Source organism: Heterocephalus glaber, unplaced genomic scaffold, assembly GCF_053883595.1.
Source record: "Heterocephalus glaber isolate CG9 unplaced genomic scaffold, H.glaber_assembly_v1.0 deba00001545, whole genome shotgun sequence".
NCBI classification, from domain to species: Eukaryota; Metazoa; Chordata; class Mammalia; order Rodentia; family Bathyergidae; genus Heterocephalus; species Heterocephalus glaber.
The window spans coordinates 2,238,425-2,262,664 of record NW_028258338.1 but is presented as its reverse complement, the minus strand read 5'-3'; the positions used below and the strand labels follow the sequence as shown (position 1 = coordinate 2,262,664).

The following is a 24,240-nucleotide window of genomic DNA, read 5'->3' as shown; positions in this document are numbered from 1 at the left end:
CCACCCCCAGGCCCTGCCCATAGAACCCCATTCCAAATAAACTTAACCTATCCTACCTCTCAGAGCCCTAAGCACCCCTCCCATCCCAAAGCATCTGAGGAGCATTCACTGCATCTCTGTCCTGACCCAGACCCCAGAACACCCCTATGCCACACATCCTCTGCACTCCTTGGCCACTTCCTCTCCCTGCTTCCACACGTGCCATTCTCCAGCATTTCAGAAAGGCCTGAGCCTGATTCACCCAGCCAGGCAGCACAGCCGCCATACCAACACCCCCACCCCAGTCAGCCAGCTAGCTTGGCTCTGGGCCTCTCCAGCCTCCTTCTCTGCCCCGCCCCAGGGAGGACCAGGCTGGTGGGAGTCTCCCTGCCTGCCACTCTCTCTCTCTCCCCCTCCCTTCCTCCCTCCCCCTCCCCTCCCCCCCTCTCCCCCTTCCTCCCTCCCCCCCTCTCCCTCTCTCTCCCCCTCTCCCCCTCTCCCTCTCTCTCTCCCTCCCTCCCTGCCTCCCTCCCTCCTCAGCCCACCCCTGAGGCAGGGACCGTGCAAATCGAGAGGGGGGACAGCCAGGCCGGGTGGGGTCCAACTTAGGGTCCAGGACTCCCCGCTGACGCTCTATCTAGGCTGGGTGTCCCCAGCATCTTTGTATCTGAATTTGTGTGAGCCAGATGATACTCAGGCCCAGAGAAATTCTTCCGTCAGGCCCATGGTGCCCTCCTCTTGCATCAGGACCCCCCTCGAATGCTCTGAGCCACCCTCCTCAACCCGGATCTAAAACCCGGGACACATCTATCAGGCCAGCCTCTCTCCACCCCACCTCCTCTTTCTGGCATCCATCCCCTCCCCAACACCTCTGCTGCTGCCTCTGGCTGTGGACCGGTACCTCTTCCCATCCCCACCAAGCCTGGGGAGCCGGGGGAGCCTGGATGAGAGACACCCCCCCAACCTGGGGCTCCCCCAAGCAGTGGCCTGTGTGCTCCCAGGGAGGAGCCTCGGTCCCTGAGCATCTGCTAGAGGCTTGGCAGAGGCCCTGCGGGACCGGGACCGTGTCTTCTGAGGACAAAAGGCGGCAGCCCGCAGGCAGACGGGACCGGGTGGGGGTGGGAGGACCAGGCTGGCGGACCAGTGCTTGGGCCAGCCTTGGCCCCCCTCCCAGCTTGGCTGTGGCATGAAGATGGGGGTGGGAGTGTGTAGTGAGGAAAGCACCTGCTGGGGCTCCTACCTGCCAGCTAGTTGGCCACCCCAAGGCTGTGTGCTGCCCACTTGGTGTTCCTCAACACTCCCAGCCCTGCCCAGTGCACCCCTCCGGTGCCTGCTTCCCCTGATGCCTGCGGTTTAGACCAGTCCGGCTGTATCCAGGGCAACAGAAGCAGGAATGTGCAGGAGTGTCACTGGCGGCCAGATTACTGACGGTCCCACGATGTGGCCTGGGCTATGTTTTATCCTGGGTGAGACAGCTTGAACCCCTTTTCTGGATTCCAAGACAGCCAGATCTCAGGTAAGCAGTCAGCATCCCTCCACCGAGGAAGGGGTGGCTGGAGCTTCTTTTCTGTCTCTCCACACATATTTCAGTCTCCATCACTGCCATTCTCTCTCTCTCTCTCCCCCTCCCTCCCTCCCTTCCCTCCTTTTCTTTCTCTCATTTTGTTAGCTGCTCTTTCTCTTTCTGCTCCATCGCAAGGAGCTACTTGAACACCCAAGCCTAGAGACTTCTTATGTTTGCTCATCTTCCCCAATCCCAAATGTCCCATGAGAAAGGGAACCACCACCTGTTTACCTGCACAGGGTCTGGGTTTTTTAAAATTTAATCATTGTGGTCATGTTTGTGCACGAAGCTGTGTTAATATTTCTTGTGTGCTAGCAGTGGAGGGATGCTTGGGACCCCAGCTGTGGTGTTCCCCTCAAGATGCCTGCAGCTGCTTCCCCTCTCTCTTTCCCTCCCTCCTCCTTCACTCTCCTCCAGGTTCCTTGGCCTGTTTGCAGCCCGTGTGTGTGTGTGTGTGTGTGTGTGTGTACATACCTGCATAGTAAACAGATGGGTAGATATGACAGGGAAGCTGCCAGACTACCCCCACTCCTTTCTACCTTTCCTTCCTTCCTTCCTTCCCTCCCTCCCTCCCTCCCTCCTTCCTTCCTTCCTTCCTTCCTTCCTTCCTTCCTTCCTTCCTTCCTTCCCTCTCTTTCTCCCCACAGGTAGCACAGACTTTTGCTCCCTCACAAGGGAAAATATGCTGTGTTTCCCAGCTGGGGAAGTCACTGTAGGGCTAAAGGAAGGTGAGGTGGGATGGGGAACACTTAGACCCTGTGCTGCCTGATGGCTCTGAGGGGACAAGGACCAAATCACATGACAACCTGGGTCTGAGAGGGGCCAGGTACAGCATGGTTGTCCCCAAAGTGTGGGGCCCAGCTTCTATCACATGGATGTCTCTGTTTCAGATGCCCATGTTGTGTCTGGGACCTCCAGATCTTATGGCCTTGTGCATGGTGCCCAGAGGTCCCCTATACCTAGAAAGGCAGAAAAACCTGGTACATGGAGAACAAGGATTCTACAGGAACAAATCCCTCAACTACTAGCTCTGCAACTCTAATGGAAGCATGCCACTTATTGAACCTCAATTTTCCCGTCTGTCAAAGAGACTGGTCAATCTTCTTTCATTAGTGTGTGGGGAGATCAAATGAGTTGTTGCATGTAAATAAGGGATGTGCATAGAGGTGGCACTGAAAGAATGTCAGTAAAGCTCATGATCAATATTGTTATTAATTGTTTCTGATTAACATTGCTGTTGATCATTTGGGGGAGGGGCTCTCCAGGGTCTCAGCAGAGATCTGGGAAAGGCAGAAGGTGGGCAAATGGGGGGATGGAAAGTGGAGGAAGGCAGAAACAGCTCTGTGTTGTTACTTCTCATTTGTGGACTACGATAAGAAATAGATGTAGGCAGTCTCCCATCCCTACCCCACTCCAGGCTTCCTTCTCTGCACCTGCCTCTGTACACACACACACACACACACACACACACACACACACACACACACACACACACAAAGGCTTGAGCCCCTGTGAGCCATCAGAGGCCTGACTTGCATCCTGCTGCATTCCTGGCCCTGATAATGTATGTGTCTCTGTGTTGAGGGGAGATATGGCAAGAATTTGGCCTGTGGTCAGTGGTTGGCAGGGCCTAGAATCAAGCTGAAGCTTCTGAGATCATGGCTTCAGGTAGAGCTGGGGTGTGGCCCATGCAGCAGCCAGACCTGTGGGAGATGGATCCCAGGGAGTTGCTCACCTAGAGCCTCGGGTGGGGTAAGAGTGGGGCCTGCTGGCTGGCTTTTGGGTGTGGAGATGTGGTGGAACACTGAGTGAGGGGTCAGGAGCCAGGGGAAAAGCAGAGGAGGGGAAAGACTGAGTCCCAGAGACCCTTTCTATGAGAACAGGGAGGGCTAGGGCCTTGAAGCATAGACTTTTTTGAAGAGGCATTTGGTGTGGAAGGCAAAGGGCATACATAGCCTGTGGTCTGGGGCATCTGGGGCATCTGGGCCTGCATGTGGATGTATATGTGTGATTGAAAATGTATGGCTGTGTGTACAGTCTGTTTGTGTGTTATGTCTGTTCATGGGCATGTGAGTGTATATAAGTCTCTGTGTGTGAGTAGGCCATGTGATGGTGTGTGGGAGTGTGGGGGTGTGTGGGAGTGTGGGAGTGTCTGGGTAGGCTGGTGTATGTACAGAGGCGTAGGTATGACTTTGCATGTCTGTCTGGGTGAGCAAATGGACATGTTTGATTCTGACCCAAGGGTGAGTGGGTTTCTCTGAGCCTATAGGCCTGTTGAATGTCTGGTTGTATATGTGTGTCGTATCAATTTGCCTTCGAGTATATATGTCTTCTTATATGTGTATGAGGGTGTGGGTTTCAGAATGCTTAGGTATTCATGTCCAACTAAGTGACTGCCTATTTCTATTTGATTGTGCATGTACATGTATGCCCACATGTGCTTATGAATGTGTATGCATCTAAATGGTATGTTTGTGCATTTAAAGATATGTAAGTGCATGCTCATTTATGTAGGAGAGGGTGTATGTATATGAATATACTTGTATGGTATGTGGTGTGGGTGTGCCTGTCATGTATTTATGTGAGTAAGCCTGTGTGTGAATGTCTGTGTGAATTTTCTAGCATTTCAAATTATTTTATATGTCTGTGTGTACATGCTTTGAGTGCACACTGTGTCTATATCCAATTAGGGACATGTGAGTACAGGTGACACACTAGTATAAAGAGAACTAATTGTGTGGTTAGAGGAGGCTGTATGAATAAAAATACATTTTGTGAACATGCTAATGTATGCATATTTGACTATGTATATGAGTAGAGCTGTGATGGTCTGAGCTACCATATATTATACACACACATTCTCATAAGCCTATGTGCATAGATAAGTAGGTACATGTGTTTACATGTTTAACTCTGTGTATACACCATTTTGGGTGAGTGCATATCTAATTATGGTATGCATGAGTAATTACATTTCATAATACTTAGGTGCATGTGTCTCATTATGTGTTTTGTTTGGACTTCTGAGTGCGAGTGTGAATGTGTTTGAATGTGCCTGAGAATGACTGTGCATGCATATGTGGTTATATATGATAGTATATATGAACATTTGACTATGTGCATATAAACACATGCATATGCCTATGTATTATACGCATCTAATAGTGTGAGTGAATATCTGAATGAACAAGTGTGTGAATATATCTATTTATATAATTCTAATTATTTTTACTTGTGTGTTTGTATTTATCTTTATTCTGGATCATATGTTGCAGAACAATGTATGTACATATTACTCTCAGCTGATAAGAGTGAGTATGTGGGTATGTCTATATAAGGAGGTCTTTGCATGTGTCTGCAATGAGTGTGGCTCAATCCTGTGCAAATGAGTAGGTGTCTGTGGAATATGTGATTCTTCTTTCATTTGTGTGGTTTCTCATTATGGATGTGTGAATGTACATGGTGTGCATATCTGGATGTGGTAGTGTGTTTTGCAAGTATATTTATGTTTCCATATCCAAATATGTGCATATAAGAATGAATAATGTATACACCTATGTCATGGGAATATACTCATAGATGTACTTGCTCAGCTTTGCATACAAGTCTATGTGGTAGAATGTCTGTATATGTATACATCATCTCATTTACAAGAATGTGCCTGTCTGGCTGTTTGTATGTGAATACACCTATACAGGTGTGTGTATGTGTGTGTGCAAATATACTTGTATGGTCTAAGGATGTGTGCAGACATTTGGGAGCTTGACTTTCTGTGTCCATGCTTCTTCATCATCCCCTTAGGTGTGATTCAGAGTCTGCCTGTCGGTGGAAATGTGAAAGCATGTGTGTATACCTGCATTTGTGAGTGAATGTGTGTCATCCATGAGCATTATGCCATATGAATGTATGTTATGCACCTATGCCTGTGTTTAAGAGTAAATGGATGTATACATGTGTGACCAAGTACAATGCATGTGTGCGTTGCTATGAGTGTTCCTATGTGTATGGGTGACTGAAGGTATTTGTGCATGTGCCTGTCTGATGGTGATGAGAGAGACTTGGTCTTGTGCAGATGAGCCTTGTAACTGAGAGGGTGATAAGAAAAGGTTCTTATAAATTTTTGTGACTCTGTATGCACCTAAGGATGTATTTATATGCATGTCTGAGAGTCAGCGGTATTCTGATAGACTACATCTGTTTGTAACAACGTGTAGACATCCTACATATTGACAAGCTTTGACATCTGAACAGTCTATGACCCCTCTTCTGGGGCCTTTCTGACCTTGACCATGTGCTAGACTTTTGTGGGGTTTCTCAGGATAATTCCTGTCATTATTCATTTCCAAGAAGTATGGATCAGGCCGGGGATTTAGCTCAGTGGTTCCACCGCCTGCCTCCCAAGTGCAAGGTCCCGAGTTCAATCCCCGGTACCAAAAAAAAGGTATAGATCAATCATGGTTGATACCCTATTAAGGGAAGGGGGCCTACGACCTCTTTAGAAAAGGATTCATTGAAACACAAGGATCTCCCTTCCCTTCCCCTCACCATTAAATCCTCATGGAAAAATGGTATTGAATAGTCCCTAGGATTGGTAGTTTTCATAGAAAGCACCCAAATTATGCCATCCAATTTAGATGTGAATGCATATAAATAAATGAAGATTTTATATATATATATATATATATATATATATATATATATTCCATCCATCTTAGGAAAGGGGGGGTGGGGAGAGAGAGAGAGATCGATCCTGGGGAGAGATTAAGGGAGAATGAGTTGTGTGTGTGTAAGAGAGCATGGGTGTTTCTGGGTAGGATGTGCATTGAGATATTTGGTTTTATTTGGGGGGGGTGAATATGGGTGTATGTAAATCGATCTCTTTGGGTGGAGGGTGGTATGAATGACAGTTTGCATTGATTGGGGGGAATATGTATGAAGACATATATTTATATATATATTTGAGGGCCTATGGTATGGGTATATTTTGGTGGTGCAAGAGAGTATGAGGTTATTTGAATAGCATATGTGTTTGATAGTGTTGTGTGCTTAAGAGAGACTGTGGGGTCCAGGGATTTAGCTCAGTGGCAATGTTCCTGCCTCACAAGCTCAAGGTCCTGAGTTTGATCCCCAGTACTGGAAAAAAAATAGAGAGAGAGATTGTGGGTTTTTCTGGGTAGATCATGAATATGACAGAGTATGAGTGTATTGGTATATGGGATATTCAAGTGTGGTAGATGGTAGATGGTGCATATCCACATGTGTTAGAGCACAGTGTTTTCAGCAATGGAAGTGTGTGATTGGGTGATTCTAGATATGTGTAGGAGAGAAAATTTGGGCATGTGTTTAAGTGCATGTGTATAATTGGGTGTGTCCATGGATGGTGTGTGAATGATGGAGGGTGTATATTAAAGAGTATGAGTATATGGGGATTTTGTGTGTGGAGTGTAGGCAGATCTGAATGATGGTGATTAAGAGGAGGGATCTGGAGTATGTGTGTGTGTGCATGTGTGTGTGTGTAAGAGAAAAGATAGATGTTTCTGTGTGTGGTAGCAGTGTGAACAGGGATGTGTCTGATGGAAGGGGTGTGTATGTGTATCTAGCTGCAGTATGAGAGTTTGGGTTTAACTGGGTTGGGGAAAATGTGGGTATAGTGAAGGTGTGAGTATGTGTATTGGGATGATACATATGTATAAGATGTGGATATGTCTGGATGGTGTGTGAAATTGTGTGAATATACTTGGGCTGTGTGTGACAGTGTATGGGTATATGTGGGGTGGAGTAGGTTTGAATTTGGGTGTGTTTGGATGGTGAGCAGATGACAGCATGGGTATATTTGGGTAGCAAAGTATGTAATAAGGTGTATGTGAATGGTGTCATGGTGTGTTGTGAGAGCTTTTGTTGTATATCTGGGAGGAGAGTGTAAATATGTATGGACATAGGTGTGGATGTGGGCATATGTGAATGTGTGTGTAACTGGATGGAGTGTGTGAGTTTGGGGCACATCTGGGTGAGAAGTGATATGGACAGGATGACAGCATTTATGTATTTGGGGATAGGGTGTGTATGGTGTGGCGCACAGATTGGGTACATGACAGTTGGATGTATCTGGGTGGGAAGTGTGTGTGGATGTAGACTTATTTAGATGGTGTGTGTGGATTTAAGTGGATCTCAACGGTCTATATGGGATGAATCTGGAGAGTGGTATTGTATGAGAGGGTGGATGTATCTGAGGGGGGCTATGTTTAATGTGTATGTGTCAGAGTGAGAGACAGAGAGAGAAACAGAGAACATGAGAAAGTGTGGGTGTACGTATGGATAAAATTTGCATACAAGTGTGGGTTCTCTGAATGATGTGTAGGTAGATGTCCAAGTGATGCGTGTGTGCATGTATTTGGTTTGGGAATTTGAGAGTGTGAATAACTGGGTGGGGTGTGTCTAAGTGTAGCGTCTTGCAAGGTATGTGTTTGAGCTATTTGGGTGTGTCTTACTACTGTATAGGGATGCTTGGGACAGGTGTGAGGACTCTGAGTTGGGGGCATAAATTTGAATGTATCTGAGTATTGTATGTGAGAGTGTGGGTGTATTGAGTTGGAAATTTGTATAAGTGAGGCTGTATGTAGTTGGAGTGCCTGTGAGTGTAAGTGTATTTGAGGCACATGTATATGAGAGTAGGAGTATTATTTAGATGGGATGTGTGTGAGAGTGTGGGTGTATTGGTGTCGGGTATATGTATGAAAGTGGGTGTATCTAAATGGTGTATGTGAAGAGAGTATGTGTATACAGTGGTACCTCAGGTCATGAACACTTGTTTGAGAACAATTTGGTTCACAAACAAAAGCATTTGGCAAAATTTTGTTTTTGTTTGCAAACTGTACAGTGGGTGACAAACATGACCGCAGCCATCTTTCACACACAAACACAAATGTGGCCATCTTTTCCAAAATCGTGGAACAAATGAAGTTTGTGAACTGAGGCACCACTGTATCTGGGTTGGAGCATGTGAGAGTGTAGATATATTTAAGTAAGATGTGTGTTCTTCTCTCTGGACATTGTGTGACACAGAGAGAAAGGGTGTGTCCAAGTGGTGTAGGTATGAGAGAATATATAGGTAAGTGAGGGGTGTGAACAAGATGGTGAATGTATCTGAAAATGTGGGAGTATCTGTATGTGTGTGGATTTATCTGGATGCTTTGTGTGCTCAGTAATGTGGGTATGTCTGGGTTGCATTTGTGATTCTGGGGATGTGTATGAATGGGTATGTGTTTCCTTGGGCATATATATCTCAGGTGAAATGTCTGTAATGTGAACATGTCCATGTTTGCCCATGTATGTGACCGGGTGTGGGGAGGGACACTTGTACCTCAATGTGTCAGTAAATGGAGCTGGCTCATGTGTGCACATGCTTGTGCTATGTATTTCTACATGTGAGTAAATTAGATATACAAGGTCTCTCTGGAGACAGCCTTTGGATTTGAATCGTAGTTCTGCCATTTATAGCGAGGTGACATTGGGCAAGTCACCTAAACTCAGCAAAGTCACAATCAATATCTTATCTGTAATGTGGAGGTAACAATACTTTCTTACCTCATAGGGTGTATGTGTGTGTGAGCACCTGGTTTGCTTATTAAATGGTGTAAGTCTGTATGTGAATAAAAATTTAAACCTTCATGTACACACATGCCCATTTGCACCTGTCTCTGTGTGCTAGTGTTTCTATGCAATGTGACTAGCTGTGAATGTGTTAGAGCATTCACAATCCAGCATCCAAAGAAAGTGAAATCTTTGTATGGCACACTAGAGTAAAATGAAAATGATTTAAAGGTACTGGGGCTTGGTTACATTTTTTTCATATTATGCAACTGTGGAGAAAAAACAAAAATGCAGAGTTTTAGACATTAAATACTGAATTTGTATACAATTTTCTTTTTTTCTTTTTTTCGGTACCAGAGATTAAACTCGGGACCCTGCGCTTGCGAGGCAGGCACCGGAACCACTGAGCTAAATCCCCAGCCCTTGTGTACAATTTTCAAATAAAATCTTTTCAGAATTTTTTTCATGACACACTTATGCTCACTTCTAAGACCATAATTTTTTATTCACTAATACAAATTTGTAGGGGTCAACATTCATAGCCATTTCTTCTGAGCTTTTGGTCATGAGTGCCTAGGTTTATTTTATGGTCATTTCACTCATTTGTGATCATTTTAATCTTTTTTTTTTTTTTGGTACTGGGAATAGAATAGAACTCAGGACCTTGCACTTGCAAGGCAGGCTCGGCGCCACTGAGCTAAATCCGCAGCCCAATTTTAATTTTGATTTGGTAAGCTGGTTAGTGCTGAGCATAGATCTTCTACATCAAGGTATTGTACTTTTTGGTGAAAATGCAAACCAAATAAATGAAATAAATAACAACTGGTAGTTTCTTTCTTTCTTTCTTTCTTTCTTTTTTTGGTACTGGGGATCGAACTCGGATCCTTGTGCTTGTGATGCAGGCGGTGGACAACTGGTAGTTCTTGCACAATATAAATTTCCATTATGGTCTGCCACTTCCTGAACTTGAAAGCTATGTTGTTGAAGGTAAGACCCATTCCATGGAGGTTGTTCAAACACATTTTGGCCTGAGTCCTCTGTAATTAGCTTGAATGTGTGAAACATAGATGTCTGCTTCTACAGATCAGCAAAGTTCACCTCAAAAACATAAGTTAGGGGGGCATTGAATAGGACTGCTATATATGTGTGTGTCTTTCTGCCCAATAATCAGAATTTGAATAAATCAGTCTTTCAGTTTTATGCTTCAAAGGGAGGATTCTTCTTTAAATCTACCACCTCTTTCTTTTGTTTCAATCAAATGTAATGTTGAAATTCCTTCTAACACTCATGCATTTTTTTGGGGGGGGATACTGGGGATCGAACTCTGGTCCTTGCACTTGCGCAGCAGGCTGCGAAACCACTGAGCTAAATCCCCGGCCCTACTCATGCATTTTTAATCCAACAGAAAAATTTCATTTTGAATACTTCAAAATAATGATGGAGATTTTTCCTAAGTAGACACAAACATTGCTTAATACATCTTAGTAAATCTTCTTTTGCATTCAAATTGTAACACCAAGTAAATATCACTCAGGGAACCATACTCAACCTCACTTCTCCTAAATTGAAATTTTCCTTCAAATCTACAAACCTTGTCAGTACTGCATACTCCAAATGCAGTATTTTTAAATGTTTTTAAAATTTTCAATATAGCTTTATTCATGTGCTCAAAAAACCATTTGTTGACGCCAATAAGCATCAAATCTGCAAAGTAAGACTCATTCTCAAAGAAATGCTTAAATTTTTTTTAGCTCATAAATTGTTTATAAAATTCCCACACACTGGACTGGCAACATAAAGTTAGAAGTTTTCTGGTGATGGATGATATTTCAACTTAGGAGACTGGGATTTAAAATCTATGATCTAAAAGAGAAAGTAAGCTTCTGCTAAGAGTGAGGGTAAAGATTTGCAGACTTTCAGTAAAAGAAGACTTGTAATGACAAAGGTGGAAGAATGGAGTACAGTATATGAAAATCAAGAAATATGTTAAAGATAAATGAGAAAATACTGACAATGGCATGAATTAATGGAAAACCCCTAATACAAGGGTCTCTCCAAGTTGCTAAGTTGCCCAGCCTGGGTTCAATTTTGTGATCTTCCTTCCTCAGCTTCCCAAAGTTTGAGGATTATAGTATTATGTGTCACTATTTAGAACCAATAATTACTGTGTTCTCATGTATGAGTCACATGGATCCACATATTCCCTATCTTCCAGTGCGCCGGGGTCAATGGTTATGCACGGTTACAGAACAGACCAGTCTGGACATAGTTGGAGAGCTGGAATAAAGAAAAAACTGCAAAAAAAATTGAGTAGGGCCTTAAATGAGAAGAAAATAAACCTCCCAGAAGGGATGGGATCTCCTAAAGGTCTCAGAATCCAGCGAGAGGTGCTGTCCTTCCCTTGCCCCTCCTGCACCCCCAACCCTCAACCTTATCCCTTAGAATGACGTAATTAGAAGACCCTTACCAGATGCCAACACCTTGATGTTAGATTCCTAACCTCTGAAGCTGTGAGAAATAAGTTTCAAATTTCAAATGGAATATGTTTAGAGCAGTATAAATAGGATAAAGACAATATCCAATATATTTTTTTAAAGGATACATATGTAATGTCTCTCCATCAAGTCAGCATTTGTGAAATCTCAGGTTAAGCAATGGATTCGGAGTAGAGAAACCAAAGAAAAAAAACTTATAGATACCATTTGGGTTTTTTGAAAACTCTAGGGTAATAGACCTCACGTTATGAAATGCTTTTAAATGTTTGTTGATGTTTCATAAGGCTATTTAGTTCATTTGCTGATATTCACAATTATTTGTGTATTTGCTCACTTTCTCCCCCCCCCATTAAGTTTATTGGTACATTTTCGGTATAAAATACAGTTACATTCATCATTGGGATCTTGTACCTTTACATGAGTCTCTTGGTTCTTACTTTTTTTCCCCTTCCCTTACCCTCCCTTCACCCCCTCCACCCTTACCTATTTGCAAAGACCTTGCTTCCATTTTCTTTCCTCTTCTCATATTTTTTCCTTTCCCTTTTTTCCTTTCCCCTACCCCTCCCACTTCCCCTGCTCTTTTAGACCTTTTCTTCCTGTTACACAATATCAGTTATACATTTTTAAAATTACAATATTAAGATCTAGGAGACATTACCACAGATTTTACAGAATTTAAAAGGATATAGAAAGCATATTACAAAAATCTTTTTTGAAATAAATTCGACAACTTCTAAGAAGTACCTTGGAAGACAAATTAATGAAACTAATTCTGGAGGAAATATAAAATTTGAATAGCACCTATTAAAGAAAGTATATTCCTAGCTTGAAAACCTACTTATATGACAACAGCAGGCTCATAAACATTTTAACTGATAAATTATATCAAACATTTAAAGCAGAAAAAAAGAAGGAACACTTCTCCCCTCATTTTAGGAACTCAACATTGTGCTAATCCTAAAACTGGATAAAGATAATAGAAGAAAAAAGTATGAACATAGATAGAATTTTGTTTAACAAAACAAACTATTGGAAGTCAGATCTGGCAGGATGTAGAAAGTGGTTTTGTTATAGGGATGGCAGTGTTGGTTCAGCATTGGAAGATCCACCCCCAAAAGTCATCATTTTAACAGAGGAAAGGAAAAAGCCATATGATCCTGTCACTAGTTGGAGAAAAAGTATTGGACTAAATTCTACAGCTGTTCATGGTAAAAGCTATCAGGAGACTAGAAATAGAACAGAACCTTCTCAACAGATTAAAGACATGTACTCCATACTTCCAGCAAGAATGCCTTATATGAATGGAGAAGATACAATGCTTTCTCCTTAAGGTGGGGAACAAGGGCAGATATGCTTACTCTTTATCTGTCCATTAAACTTTGAAACCTAGTCCCCACCAAAATAGTCTGGCAATAAAATGACACAACTAGGATAGGATTGGCATGGCAGAAGCAAAATCTTTATATGTAGATGAAATGATCATCTACAGAGAAAATGCTAAGAAATCTCTAGGAGCCTCTAGAACTTGTACTTGAATTTTTGCTCACTTTCACATATGAAGCATTTGTTACCTGTTTGAAAACACAGTACAGAGAAAAATACAGATATGAATTATCTTCCTATTTACCTTTCAATTCTGAAGGATATTTATTTAAATAACAAGTTCTGTCTTGATTAGAGGACATTGATGATCATTAATTATTAAAAATATCTTACATTTCAAGTCTCATCAAGAAACCAAGCTCAACTTACTCTGTATTTCAGGAATGCATGCAAATTTTACTTCCTTTAAAAAAAAATTCCCACACACTTAGGCTTAAATAGCAGAGAAAGGTTTACAGATCCCAGTTCTTCACAGAAAGCTGAAACACAGGTGGGGATTATCTTAGATTTAGTTAAATACACCCAGCATTATTTTCTGTGAAAATTAGACCTACAGGTAAATTTTTACAGGTGAATAAATCTCTGTGTTATCAAAACAAACTTTCTGCCATCACAACAGGAGCATCAGACTTAGGCAGAGATTCCACAATTTTTCAAAATATTCATGAATCAATTTGCATATTTCAACCTTAGTTTATTTCGGTATTTCTTGCATTTCTCTTAGGGCTTCTAACTAGAACTGTGAAGTAAGCACAGTCAGAAAGCATCCACAGATGCATCAATATAAAAATGAAAGCTTTTTCCACTCAACAATCTTCCAGGTTAGTGTCTTCTCAGTATCCTTTAACTTATCATCAGAAATAATTGAAAGTGTCTCCTTTCCTATTTTCTTTACCTCACTGGTCCTAAATATAGTATGGATATTTTCTCCGAAAACTGCTAATATGTGAGATTTTACTGGGAAGGACATCTTAGATATGCTCATTAATTGTGCAACACTGTCACTAGCTGGTTGAGCTCCTTCTAAGAATGTTTTAATTATCTCATAAAACATATCTCTCTCTCTATCTCCCTCCTGCCTGGAACTGGGAGCCTTTTCATATTCTAAGCAAGCACTCTGCCAGAGATCTACACTCCCAACCCTGGAGTCTTTCTATTGAAGGGTACAGGAGAACTTTGTAACTTCTGAAAACTGATTTTTCTCTGCTTTAAGAAAGCAACACTCAGAAACAAAAGCATCAAAGCCTAAACTTGCCTTTTATGAATCAATTCAATTAAACTTTTGTCACTCTTCATTCATTTACTGACAAATATTTTTACCTAAAAACATCAGATTAATTATGAAATACTACTAAGAACCAGATTTGGCTAATTTTAAAAGCAGATGCAGGGGCCAGAGATTTAGCTCAGTGGCACCGTGCCTGCCTCACAAGTGCAAGGTCCTGAGTTTGATTCGCAGTACCACAAAAAAAAGAGAACAGATGCTAATGCAGGTAAATCAACAAACCAAGAAATAATAAAAATGATGTTTTTAAAGGAGTCTTTATTTTTTAGACACAGATGGTTTGAAGAAGAGAAACAACTTATGAATGAAATGATGTAATTAGATATGCTTTGGGATACTGGGAAATGAAGGAAATAGGCAGAGTTATATTCATAACAAGACTGGTTCTGAGTTGATAATTCGTGAATCTGAGCATTGGCTACACTGAAGTTCACTATAGTGTTCCTTCTACTTTTTTATGTTTTAAATACTCCATTTCAAGCATGTCTAACTCACAGCCCATAAGCTGGCTGTGTGTTTCCTGAGACAGCTAGTAATATAGCCCTACAAAATTGTAAAGTTTTAGCATTATTGTATGGTTTTTAATGATATATTTCATGACTCAATTGCATGGTGCTTACTCTTGTGTGACTTGGAGTGTAAAACACAGCATTTACCAATAATAGTATTTCAGCCTACCTACATGTGTAAGTCTCTGTGATGACAGGTGCTTATTGTTATTACGCAGGCATGTACGTTTTCTAATTCCATTGTTAGACTTGGATTTCTTGAGTTATTTAATAAAATAATTTAGTAAGTTAAAATGTAGAAAAAAAGAAAATTTTGGTACTTATATACATTAAGTATATTATATTATTATATTTTATATATGTCCTAAGACAATTCCTTTTCACTCAGTGCAGCCCAGGCAAGCCAAAATGTTGGATACACATGCTCTATAACAAAAAGTTATTTTTAAAAGGAAGCAATAATCAAGGAAATTAACAAAATATTTCTGTTAAAAATGCCTAATACTATATAATATAGATTAGGCATTCCTAATCCAAAAATCTGAAATCTGAAATGCTCCAAAACCTGAAAAGTTTTGAGCATATACCACAAGTGGAAAATTTCACATCTGACCTGTTGTGACAGGTTGCAGTCAAAACACAGGTGCGCTAAATATATTGTATAAAATTACCTTCAGGCTATGTGTCTAAGAGGTATACAAAAACACAAAGGAATTTCGTGTTTAGACTTGGGTCCTACCTCCAGGATATCTTGTTATATATGTGCAGATATTCCAAGAATTTAAGAAAATCCCAAATCTGGAGCACATTGGGTCCCAAACATTTTGGATAAAGGATACTGAAGCTGTATAACCTGTAGTCTGTAATAGTAATAATCATAACCTTTCCTCTTCCTCCTCTTCTTCTTGTTTGTGTGTGTGTTTGTTTGTTTTGATAGTGGTGATGAGGATCTAACTGAGGGCCTTTGCATGTTAGGCAAGTGCTCTACCACCTGAGCTACACTCTAGCCCCTAACCTTTCTATTTATGTGTAAAAAATTGTGGAAAAATAAGAACAAGATCAAATTAAAAGAAAAACATTGTACATGTAGGTGTAGCCCAAATCAGAAACCTCATTAATGATAAACAAGTAGCAAAGTAATAATCAGACTATCTGGGATGTTTCAATAGGAAGTGCTTAAAAAAATTTATAATCTCCATTTTTCCACAGCCATCTGGAGCTCTTCTTGCTCCATCCCTTGCTATGGCAAGTGCCCACCAGCTGGGCAGCTCTTCTCATGTTCTCACATATCCCTGCATAAGTTAGCTGGTCTGGGAAGATGAGTAGGTCTATCCCTGAGAGTACACCTGTTGCAGAACGGTTTATAGCAGTAAGTGTATGTGTGTGAGAAAATTGTTATGTGTACACATTTGCCTATATGCAAGTATCTGTCTGTGTGAGAGTGTCTGTATACACGGGCAGTGTTTATCTTTGTGTTTGGTTCTACTTGCATATTGCTAAAGTAAGTGACTGTGTGTGCGTATGTGTGTGTGTTAGAGAGAAACAGGAACAGAAACAGTGAACATACATCTGTGCGTGGGTGAGGGTTCATATGTGAATGGGCATGTGTGTATATGTGCCAGGATGTATATAACTGTTGGTGAGTATACCTGATTTATGAGAGAAGGTTTGGATCTTTCTCTATGTAAATATATTTGTAGGTAGGTATCTGAGGGGAATTCTGTGTGTACATATCTGTGTGTGTGTAGAGGGTGGTAGGTTTCAAGTGTGTGAGCCTGTTGGCATATGTAAGGTGACTTTGAATCTGAGTGTTAGTGTGTGTATATATGACAATATAGACATGCCACTGTGTACTCACTTGTGTTGTGAAACTTTGATTAGGTGAGATTATTTGAATAATCAGATATATTGGATCAATGGGTATATATGTGTCTGTGTGTGAATGACAGTGTGTGTGAATAGGCTTGCTCATGTGTATCTATTTGGCAGTGTTTAAGAGTTCATCCATGGGCCAGGGATTTAGCTCAGTGGTTCTACCGCCTGCCTCGGCAAGCGCAAGGTCCCGAATTTGATCCCCGGTACCAAAAAAAAAAGTTCATCCGTATGTGTGTGTGTGTGTGTGTGTGTGTGTGTGTGTTAAGGGAATTATAAATGTGGTTTTGTGGACCATTACATGTTTGTGAGAGTGTGAATCTCAGTGTGTTTGTGTGTATGAGCGATTTTCAGCCTTCTCAAACCCAATGTGCTTTTTTAACGTATTTATAATGTCTCTTTACTATCTGGAAATGGAGTTCTTTTTTTTTTTTTGTATTAAATTCTTTTGTTGGTACATTGTAGGTATACAACACAATTACATTTCTCATTGGGAATTGTACCTTTACATAATGCATCTTGGTTCTTATTTTTTCCCCATTCCTAGCCCTCCCTTCACACCCTCCACCCTTCCCTATTTACAAAGACTTTATTTCCATTTTTTCCATTTCTCATCATGTTTTCCTTTCCCTTCTTTCCTTTCCCCTGCCCCTCCCACTACCCCTACCCCTTTGGACCTTTTCTTCCTATTTTACATTATCGATTATTCATTCTAATAATTGGTACATTTTAGGTATACAATATAATGACATTCATCGTTGGAAATTTGCACCTTTACATAGTCTCTCTTGGTTCTTATTTTTCACCCTTGCGCAGCCCTCCCTTCAACCCCCCCAGTCCTCCCTATTTACAAAGATTTTGTTCCTATTTTGGAAATGGAGTTCTTAATCTCTCTGCACATGTAATTTTAAAAGAAAATCCATGTAGCATTTCATACAATATCCATGCTATAATAATTATTATATAAATAAGAAATTTTTAAAAAGTGATGTATAAGAAAATAATTTATATTTAAATACATAAATGCTCGAGTGTGGCACTCTCCAGATTTAAGAAAGTAATTAGAGGCTTATAAGGCCTTATAATAAATATGGATTTAGCAGAAGGGGGAAAATGAGACACAGGAAGTACACAGCCACATTCCTGAATAATTCAGGAGAAAAACTGGTGTTTATCTGTGAAATAGAGTTCGATTCTAGGTTCAATTTATTATAAGTTCAAAGTCCTAGGGGATTTGGGATATTTGTTAGTGGTGTGGGACTGCCCCACCTGTCACTGGGTGGCTAGCATCTCACCCTGGAAACCTAAATGTTAGGACACCCTACACCCACCCCAGCCTTGTGGCAATCAAAAATGTTCCTACAAATGTCCAAATTATCTCCTAGGGCACACCAATGCTTTTATTGAGGACAAAGCGCTGGTGCTTCAGCAGGGTACATTGTGTACTTTTGTGAAAAGGCAGAGTACAAGACCTACCTCCACCTCCGTTTGTGCGTGCAGGCACGCGCTCCCCATATATGAGCTAATTGATCCTGGGTCTCCATAGCAGTAGGCTATCTGAGAGGGTCTGTGAGTGTGCAGGTCTGTGCACAAGGGTATGGGCACTATCAGGTTTGCTCTGTCCATGCACACCCATCCTTACCCTGAGCTGGGCCCCAGCTGTGGCCGTCAGTTTGTGCTTAGGAACACAGACACGTACAGTCTCTTAGCTTTCCCAGCAACACCAGGGCTTTTGTTCATTTGCTATTATTTGAGGTGGGAGAAGTTGTTTTGTTTTGTTGTTTGTGGGCTTTTTTGTGCTTTTGTTTTCATAGAGACTCTGGGCTGCACATTATTCATCTTCTCCATCTTAGTGTGTCTCTGTCTTCATCTCTATCTCCATCTTTGTTTCTGTTTTTGCCTGTCTCTCTCCAGCTCCTTCTCTCTGTCTCTCACTCCCCAGCATTACCCTCATCTCCTCCCTCTCCCAGTCTTCTAGATCTTTCTAGTCTGAGTGTGTTTGTGTGTATGAGCAATTCATAGCCTTCTCAAACCCAGTGTGCTTTTTAAACATATTTATAACAGCTCTTTACTATCTGGAAATGGAGTTCCCTGTCCCTTTTTCTATCTTTCTCTTTCTGTCCCTGTCTCTATTCCTTTCCCTTCTCTGTTGTGTTATGTCTTTTTTCTCACTCTTCTTTCCCCTTTTGTCTCTATTTCTACCTCTTCGTCTCTCTTCTTTCTGTTTCTGTTTCTGTCTTTTCCCCTCCTCTCTCTCTCTCTCTCTCACACACACAAACACACACACACACACACACACACTTCTTTCCTTCTGTCACTGTCTGTGTGTCTCTCTGACTTTTTCTTACATTCAGTCTTCTATCCCTTTCCCCTTGCCTACCCTCAAAGCTAAAAAGTGTGTGTATGCCTGTGTGTATATGCATGCACGTTTACACATATGCCACTGAGAGCTGAAGGTGCCACCAGGCTTCAAGAAACTGAAAGAGGGCCCTCAGCCCCACTTTTCTCCTGCCTAGGACCTTCTCATGCCAGTAGGCTACTGGCTCTGAGACTTCACAGTACCATCAGCTCCAAGTGACTGTGCAGGCCAGGTTGGATTGGCCTGCAAAACAGTGCAGAGGGGACCCTTTCGACTAGAAGAATAAGGGCACGAAGACATCTACTCAAGCTCTAGCCCAGCAAGCCCTGGCCTCCACAATAATCCTGAGCTTCTCCGGCTTCTGCCCAAGTAGCCTGGCTGCCTTCCTTCTGGGACCTGCCTTGTCACCTTATCACATCCCCGAACTCCCAGACTGCACACACCAAGACTTCTGTTTCCCCCAAGCTTTGCTGTGCTGCTCTCACTGCACTGCAGACACACTCCTCAGGCCTCTCTTTCAACAAAGTCTGCCTGAAGTCTCCAGGGAGCCTTTGTTACCTACCAGTGCATTTAGTTCCTCAATCAATTAACTTGGGATCTTTTCATTGACAACCTACTACCTGCTCTGTCCTGCTCTTTTAGAGGAAAGTGAGTGAGTCTACAATACCTGCCCTTATGAAGCTTTCTTTCTAATAACACAAGGCAGGCAAGAATCAAAACTTTTAAAGTAAATTATATAGAGTGTTAGAAGAGAGAAATTCTAGAAAGAAAAATGAGAGAAAGGGGCGTGGAGGTGCTATGACTTTTCACCTAGACTATTGCAGGAGCCTCCTGATAGTCCCTCTACTTCTACCTTTGCCTGATATGATCTCTTTTCACAGTAGCAAGTGGAATCCTGTTCAGTTCTAAATCATATAATGTCTTGCCTCTCCTCAGAATCCTCCCAAGACTCTCATCTCATTCCAAGTCAAAGTCTTCACTATGGCCTCTGAGATCTGTCCTTGCCACATTTCGGACCTCACCTCTCAGCACTTGCCCCTTGCTCACTCTGTTTGCTCTCTGTGGCCTCCTTGCTCTTCTTCAGATGTGCCATGCATAGTCCTACCTAAGGGGTTTTGCTCTGGCTGTTCCCCCTGCCTGGACTTGTCTTCTCCCAAATAGCCACATGACTCACTCTTTCACCTCCTTCAGGTTTCTGCTCAGATACTAATCCTCCATGAAGTCTTCCCTGTCTACTGCAGTGAAAACTGCAACACCTTCCCCATACCTAGCCCTCCCTATCCCCTTTCCCACTTTTATGTTTATTCTAAGAGCTTGTCATCATCTGACATACTAACTTCACCTATGTCTCTTATTATCTAGAATGTCAGCTTCACTAGGGCAGGATCTTTATCTATCTGGCCCACAGATGGATTCTCAGTGCCTAGAACAATACCTAGCACACAGTGGATGCTCAATAAATATTTTTTTCAGTGAACAAATGAGCACATACAAACATACATACATCTTTATACTCACATATACTCCCTATCTCACTCAAATAAAAACCAGCATCCTAGTCATGGCCCACAGTCTGGCTCTGGACACCTCTGACCTCACCTACCATTGTCCTCCTTGCTCATGCCATTCCAGTAACACTAATCTTCTCACTGTTCCTTGAATATGGGAAGCACATTCCTGATCATGAATTGAAAAATCAATTCAAGGAGTGGCTGCCAGAATTTGGGTACATTACACATAGGATCAGTGCTATTTCTAAAATTTTTGACTGAGGTATGTGTGCGTGTGTGTGTGTGTGTGTGTGTGTGCATATGTGTACTGAGTTGTGATGTAAAATGTCTTAGGGATTTGCAAAGGGGGAGAGGAGCTGCACCAACATCCCCAGCCCATGTAATTCACCAACGGAGGAAATAGGTAACCAAAGACATCCAGAGAGATGAAGCATCCATACTCAGCAAGGAGGAAGTAGGATCAAGAATAGACCAGGCTCAGGGTCTGACCCTAGCTGGGGAGTCAGTGGGAGGGGCTATAGACACAATAACCCCACCCTTTCTCTTTCTTACTCACTTTCCTTTCCATTTGTTTCTCATTGTCTGTTAATGCTCTCTGTCTCTCATCACTCTCTTAATCTTGCTCATCCTGTCCATTTGTATTATTTTCTGTCCATTACATCTTTGTTGCCATTTTTCTGTCTTTTTTTCCCACTCTGTCTCTGCCTGTCTGTGTTTATTTTTCTCTTTGTCTCTCTCTCCTGCCCTCATCTCTCTGTCTCTCTGTGTCTGTATTTTTCCCCTTGTCCACATTTGCAGGTACAGCCCAGCAGGACAACTGATGGAGTCCCTCAGGACCCATCGAGTACCAGACTGGCTCACCCTGTAGGGTTGGGAGTAGTCCTTACCCCTCAGTATGGCCAACACCACCGGAGAGCCAGAGGAGGTGAGCAGCGCATTGTCCCCACCGTCAGCATCAGCTTATGTGAAGCTGGTGCTGTTGGGACTGATCATGTGTGTGAGCCTGGGGGGCAATGCCATCTTGTCCCTGCTAGTGCTCAAGGAGCGTGCCCTGCACAAAGCTCCTTATTACTTTTTGCTGGACCTGTGCCTAGCTGATGGCATACGCTCTGCCGTCTGCTTCCCCTTTGTGCTGGCTTCTGTGCGCCACGGCTCCTCATGGACATTCAGTGCACTCAGCTGTAAGATTGTGGCCTTTATGGCCGTGCTGTTTTGCTTCCATGCAGCCTTCATGCTCTTCTGCATCAGCGTCACCCGCTACATGGCCATCGCACACCACCGCTTCTACACCAAGCGCATGACACTCTGGACATGCGCAGCTGTTATCTGCATGGCCTGGACCCTGTCTGTGGCCATGGCCTTCCCACCTGTCTTTGATGTGGGCACCTACAAGTTTATCCGGGAGGAGGACCAGTGCATCTTTGAGCATCGATACTTCAAGGCCAATGACACTCTGGGCTTCATGCTTATGTTGGCTGTGCTCATGGTAGCCACACATGCTGTCTATGGCAAGCTGCTCCTCTTTGAGTACCGTCACCGCAAGATGAAGCCAGTGCAGATGGTGCCAGCCATCAGCCAGAACTGGACATTCCATGGTCCTGGGGCTACCGGCCAGGCTGCTGCCAACTGGATCGCTGGCTTTGGCCGCGGGCCCATGCCACCAACCCTGCTGGGTATCCGGCAGAATGGGCACACGGGCAGCCGGAGGCTGCTGGGCATGGATGAGGTCAAGGGTGAAAAGCAGCTGGGCCGCATGTTCTACGCAATCACACTGCTCTTCCTGCTCCTCTGGTCACCGTACATTGTGGCCTGTTACTGGCGAGTGTTTGTGAAAGCCTGTGCTGTGCCCCACCGCTACTTGGCCACCGCTGTTTGGATGAGCTTCGCCCAGGCTGCTGTCAACCCCATCGTCTGCTTCCTGCTCAACAAGGACCTCAAGAAGTGCCTGAGGACTCATACCCCCTGCTGGGGCACAGGAGGTGCCCCAGCTCCCAGAGAACCCTACTGTGTCATGTGAAGCAGGCGGTAGGCAGATAAGCAGGGAAATGGTCACAGCCTCCATGATGGGGCCAAAAGCAAGGGAAGGGTGGGGCCCCATACAGAAGCCTTTTTTTCTGAGCTCCAGCCTCAGCTTTCAAACCAACTGTAATCTAGGGACTTTTGTCAACACCTCCCCAGGCTGGGGGACTGCATAGAAAACTGGGAAAGAGGCATTTCTAGTTTTGTGGGGCCTGTCTCCACAGCCTCCTTCTCCACTTCTACACTCTCGTATTCTCTCTCCCTTCCTCCCCACTTCCTCCCTTCCCCCTCCTCTCTCAAATGACTTCAGAAAAAAAACCCTCAAAATGCAAGTTTTTCTACTAACTTCTGAGGAGACAGGCTTTCCTTGATTTATGTCTCTCCTTCTCAGTTTGTCCAGAGGAGGAAGTTTGTCCTGTAAAATAGACTGCCATAGGTCTTATTGCTCCCTCTGCTCCCAGGCCCCTTCCCTTTCCAAGTCCTTTAAGCAAAGCCTGGATGGATGTTTAAGGATAAATTGATTCTGCTGAAAACAGGGACAAAAGAGAGGACTGGGTCCCTCCCCACCATGTCCAGGCCTTCCAAGTGTTTCTTGAGGATCCATTTGAGAAGCCAAGAGGGTAGGGAGAAGGCCCCCCAGTATGGGCCCAGGCTAGGTGAAGAGCAGGATGTGAGCTGAACTGCTCAAGCTAAAGAGACCAATCTTGTCTACATTCTCTCACACTGCCTCCTGAACCCCCAGCTGCTACCTCTCCTTCTTGAGGATGGAAATCCACTCCAGCCCTACTTGGGCTGATGTGGGTGTTCTGCAGGCAGGAGATACCCTGCAAGGAAGTGTAAGGAGGAAGCTGAACCCCAGAGCCTGGGATCAGAGCTAAATTCAATCCAAGAATTGTCTCCTGGGTTCACACTGATTTTCTGAAGATTAAAATTCTTTTGGGGCCTTGATAACTGATCATGGTACAGATTCCAAGGCACTGTGGACTTGAGTCCATTCCTATCTGACCTCTTTTTGTCCCCCTCAAACCTCAGGGGCCTCAAGCCCTTCCTTGATAGCCCATGGCCTCCTAGGCTCTCAATCCCCAACACCCTTCCTCCCTCTAACCTTACCTGCACTCAAAGTGGAACAGATTGCAGCCAGATTCCCGAGGTGAAAGGTCCCAGGCCTCCCTTCCAGGGGCAGAATCTGCTCTAGTCTTACTTCAAGGCCAGTTCTGAGGATGGGTGAGCCAAGCTGACACTCTTTTTGCCTGGATTTGCCCAGGCTCTCTGCCCCTTTCTCATTTCTTCCGGGAACAGGACTTATCTGTATTTACCTACATCCCCCTTTCTCTTCCTTGTAGAAGCCCCTGTCCTAAGATCCCTCCCTGACCCAAGACAGCTCCCTAACTGGGGAAGCCTTGACCCAAAGGGATTGAGGAGGGCACTCTAGGCAGGAGAGAATTAAGGAGCCTGGCTGTGGAGTGGCCCTGAAAAGGCAGGCCAGAGTGGCTGAGAGGCCAGGGTTGGGGTATATGTTCTCTCAGTGATAGTGATGGGGGTGCCTTTCTGAGGGGATAGGGTGGGGAGACCAAAGGGTGGGTGGGTGGGGTTAAATAAGGTACACTCAGGAGGGTTTTCCTCCATGTCTTTTTTCTAACTGCCTGGATTCACCATTGGATTTTGTAAATGGAA

The 24,240-nt window shown here is 43.3% G+C and overlaps 1 protein-coding gene across 10 annotated transcripts; it reads left to right on the top strand.

Moving 5' to 3' along the window:
* The first annotated feature begins 559 nt into the window (after positions 1-559).
* Positions 560-24,132, top strand: Gpr173 (G protein-coupled receptor 173). Of its 10 annotated transcripts, XM_004873497.3 has the most exons (5): positions 560-1,495; positions 10,036-10,120; positions 13,736-13,832; positions 21,346-21,472; positions 21,774-24,132. In XM_004873497.3, the coding sequence occupies exons 3-5, from the start codon at positions 13,785-13,787 to the stop codon at positions 22,562-22,564; spliced, it is 966 nt and encodes a 321-aa protein (XP_004873554.1). In that variant the 5' UTR covers positions 560-1,495; positions 10,036-10,120; positions 13,736-13,784; the 3' UTR covers positions 22,565-24,132. The 10 variants fall into 10 exon arrangements, with proteins under 10 accessions (XP_004873554.1, XP_021106885.1, XP_087045778.1 ...); XM_021251226.2 differs by lacking the exon at positions 13,736-13,832; XM_087189652.1 differs by lacking the exon at positions 13,736-13,832 and having other exon boundaries at positions 567-1,495; positions 15,743-21,472.
* Positions 24,133-24,240: the final 108 nt, after the last annotated feature.

What these genes read in the sequence shown, in the direction of transcription:
- Gpr173 (XM_087189652.1), top strand. Translation starts at nt 21,136, where the DNA reads ATGCTCTCTGTCTCTCATCACTCTCTTAATCTTGCTCATCCTGTCCAT. An exon ending in CCACCGGAGAGCCAGAGGAG is followed by an intron (nt 21,473 to 21,773) that starts GTGAGCAGCGCA and finishes GCTTCCATGCAG; the next exon opens with CCTTCATGCTCTTCTGCATC.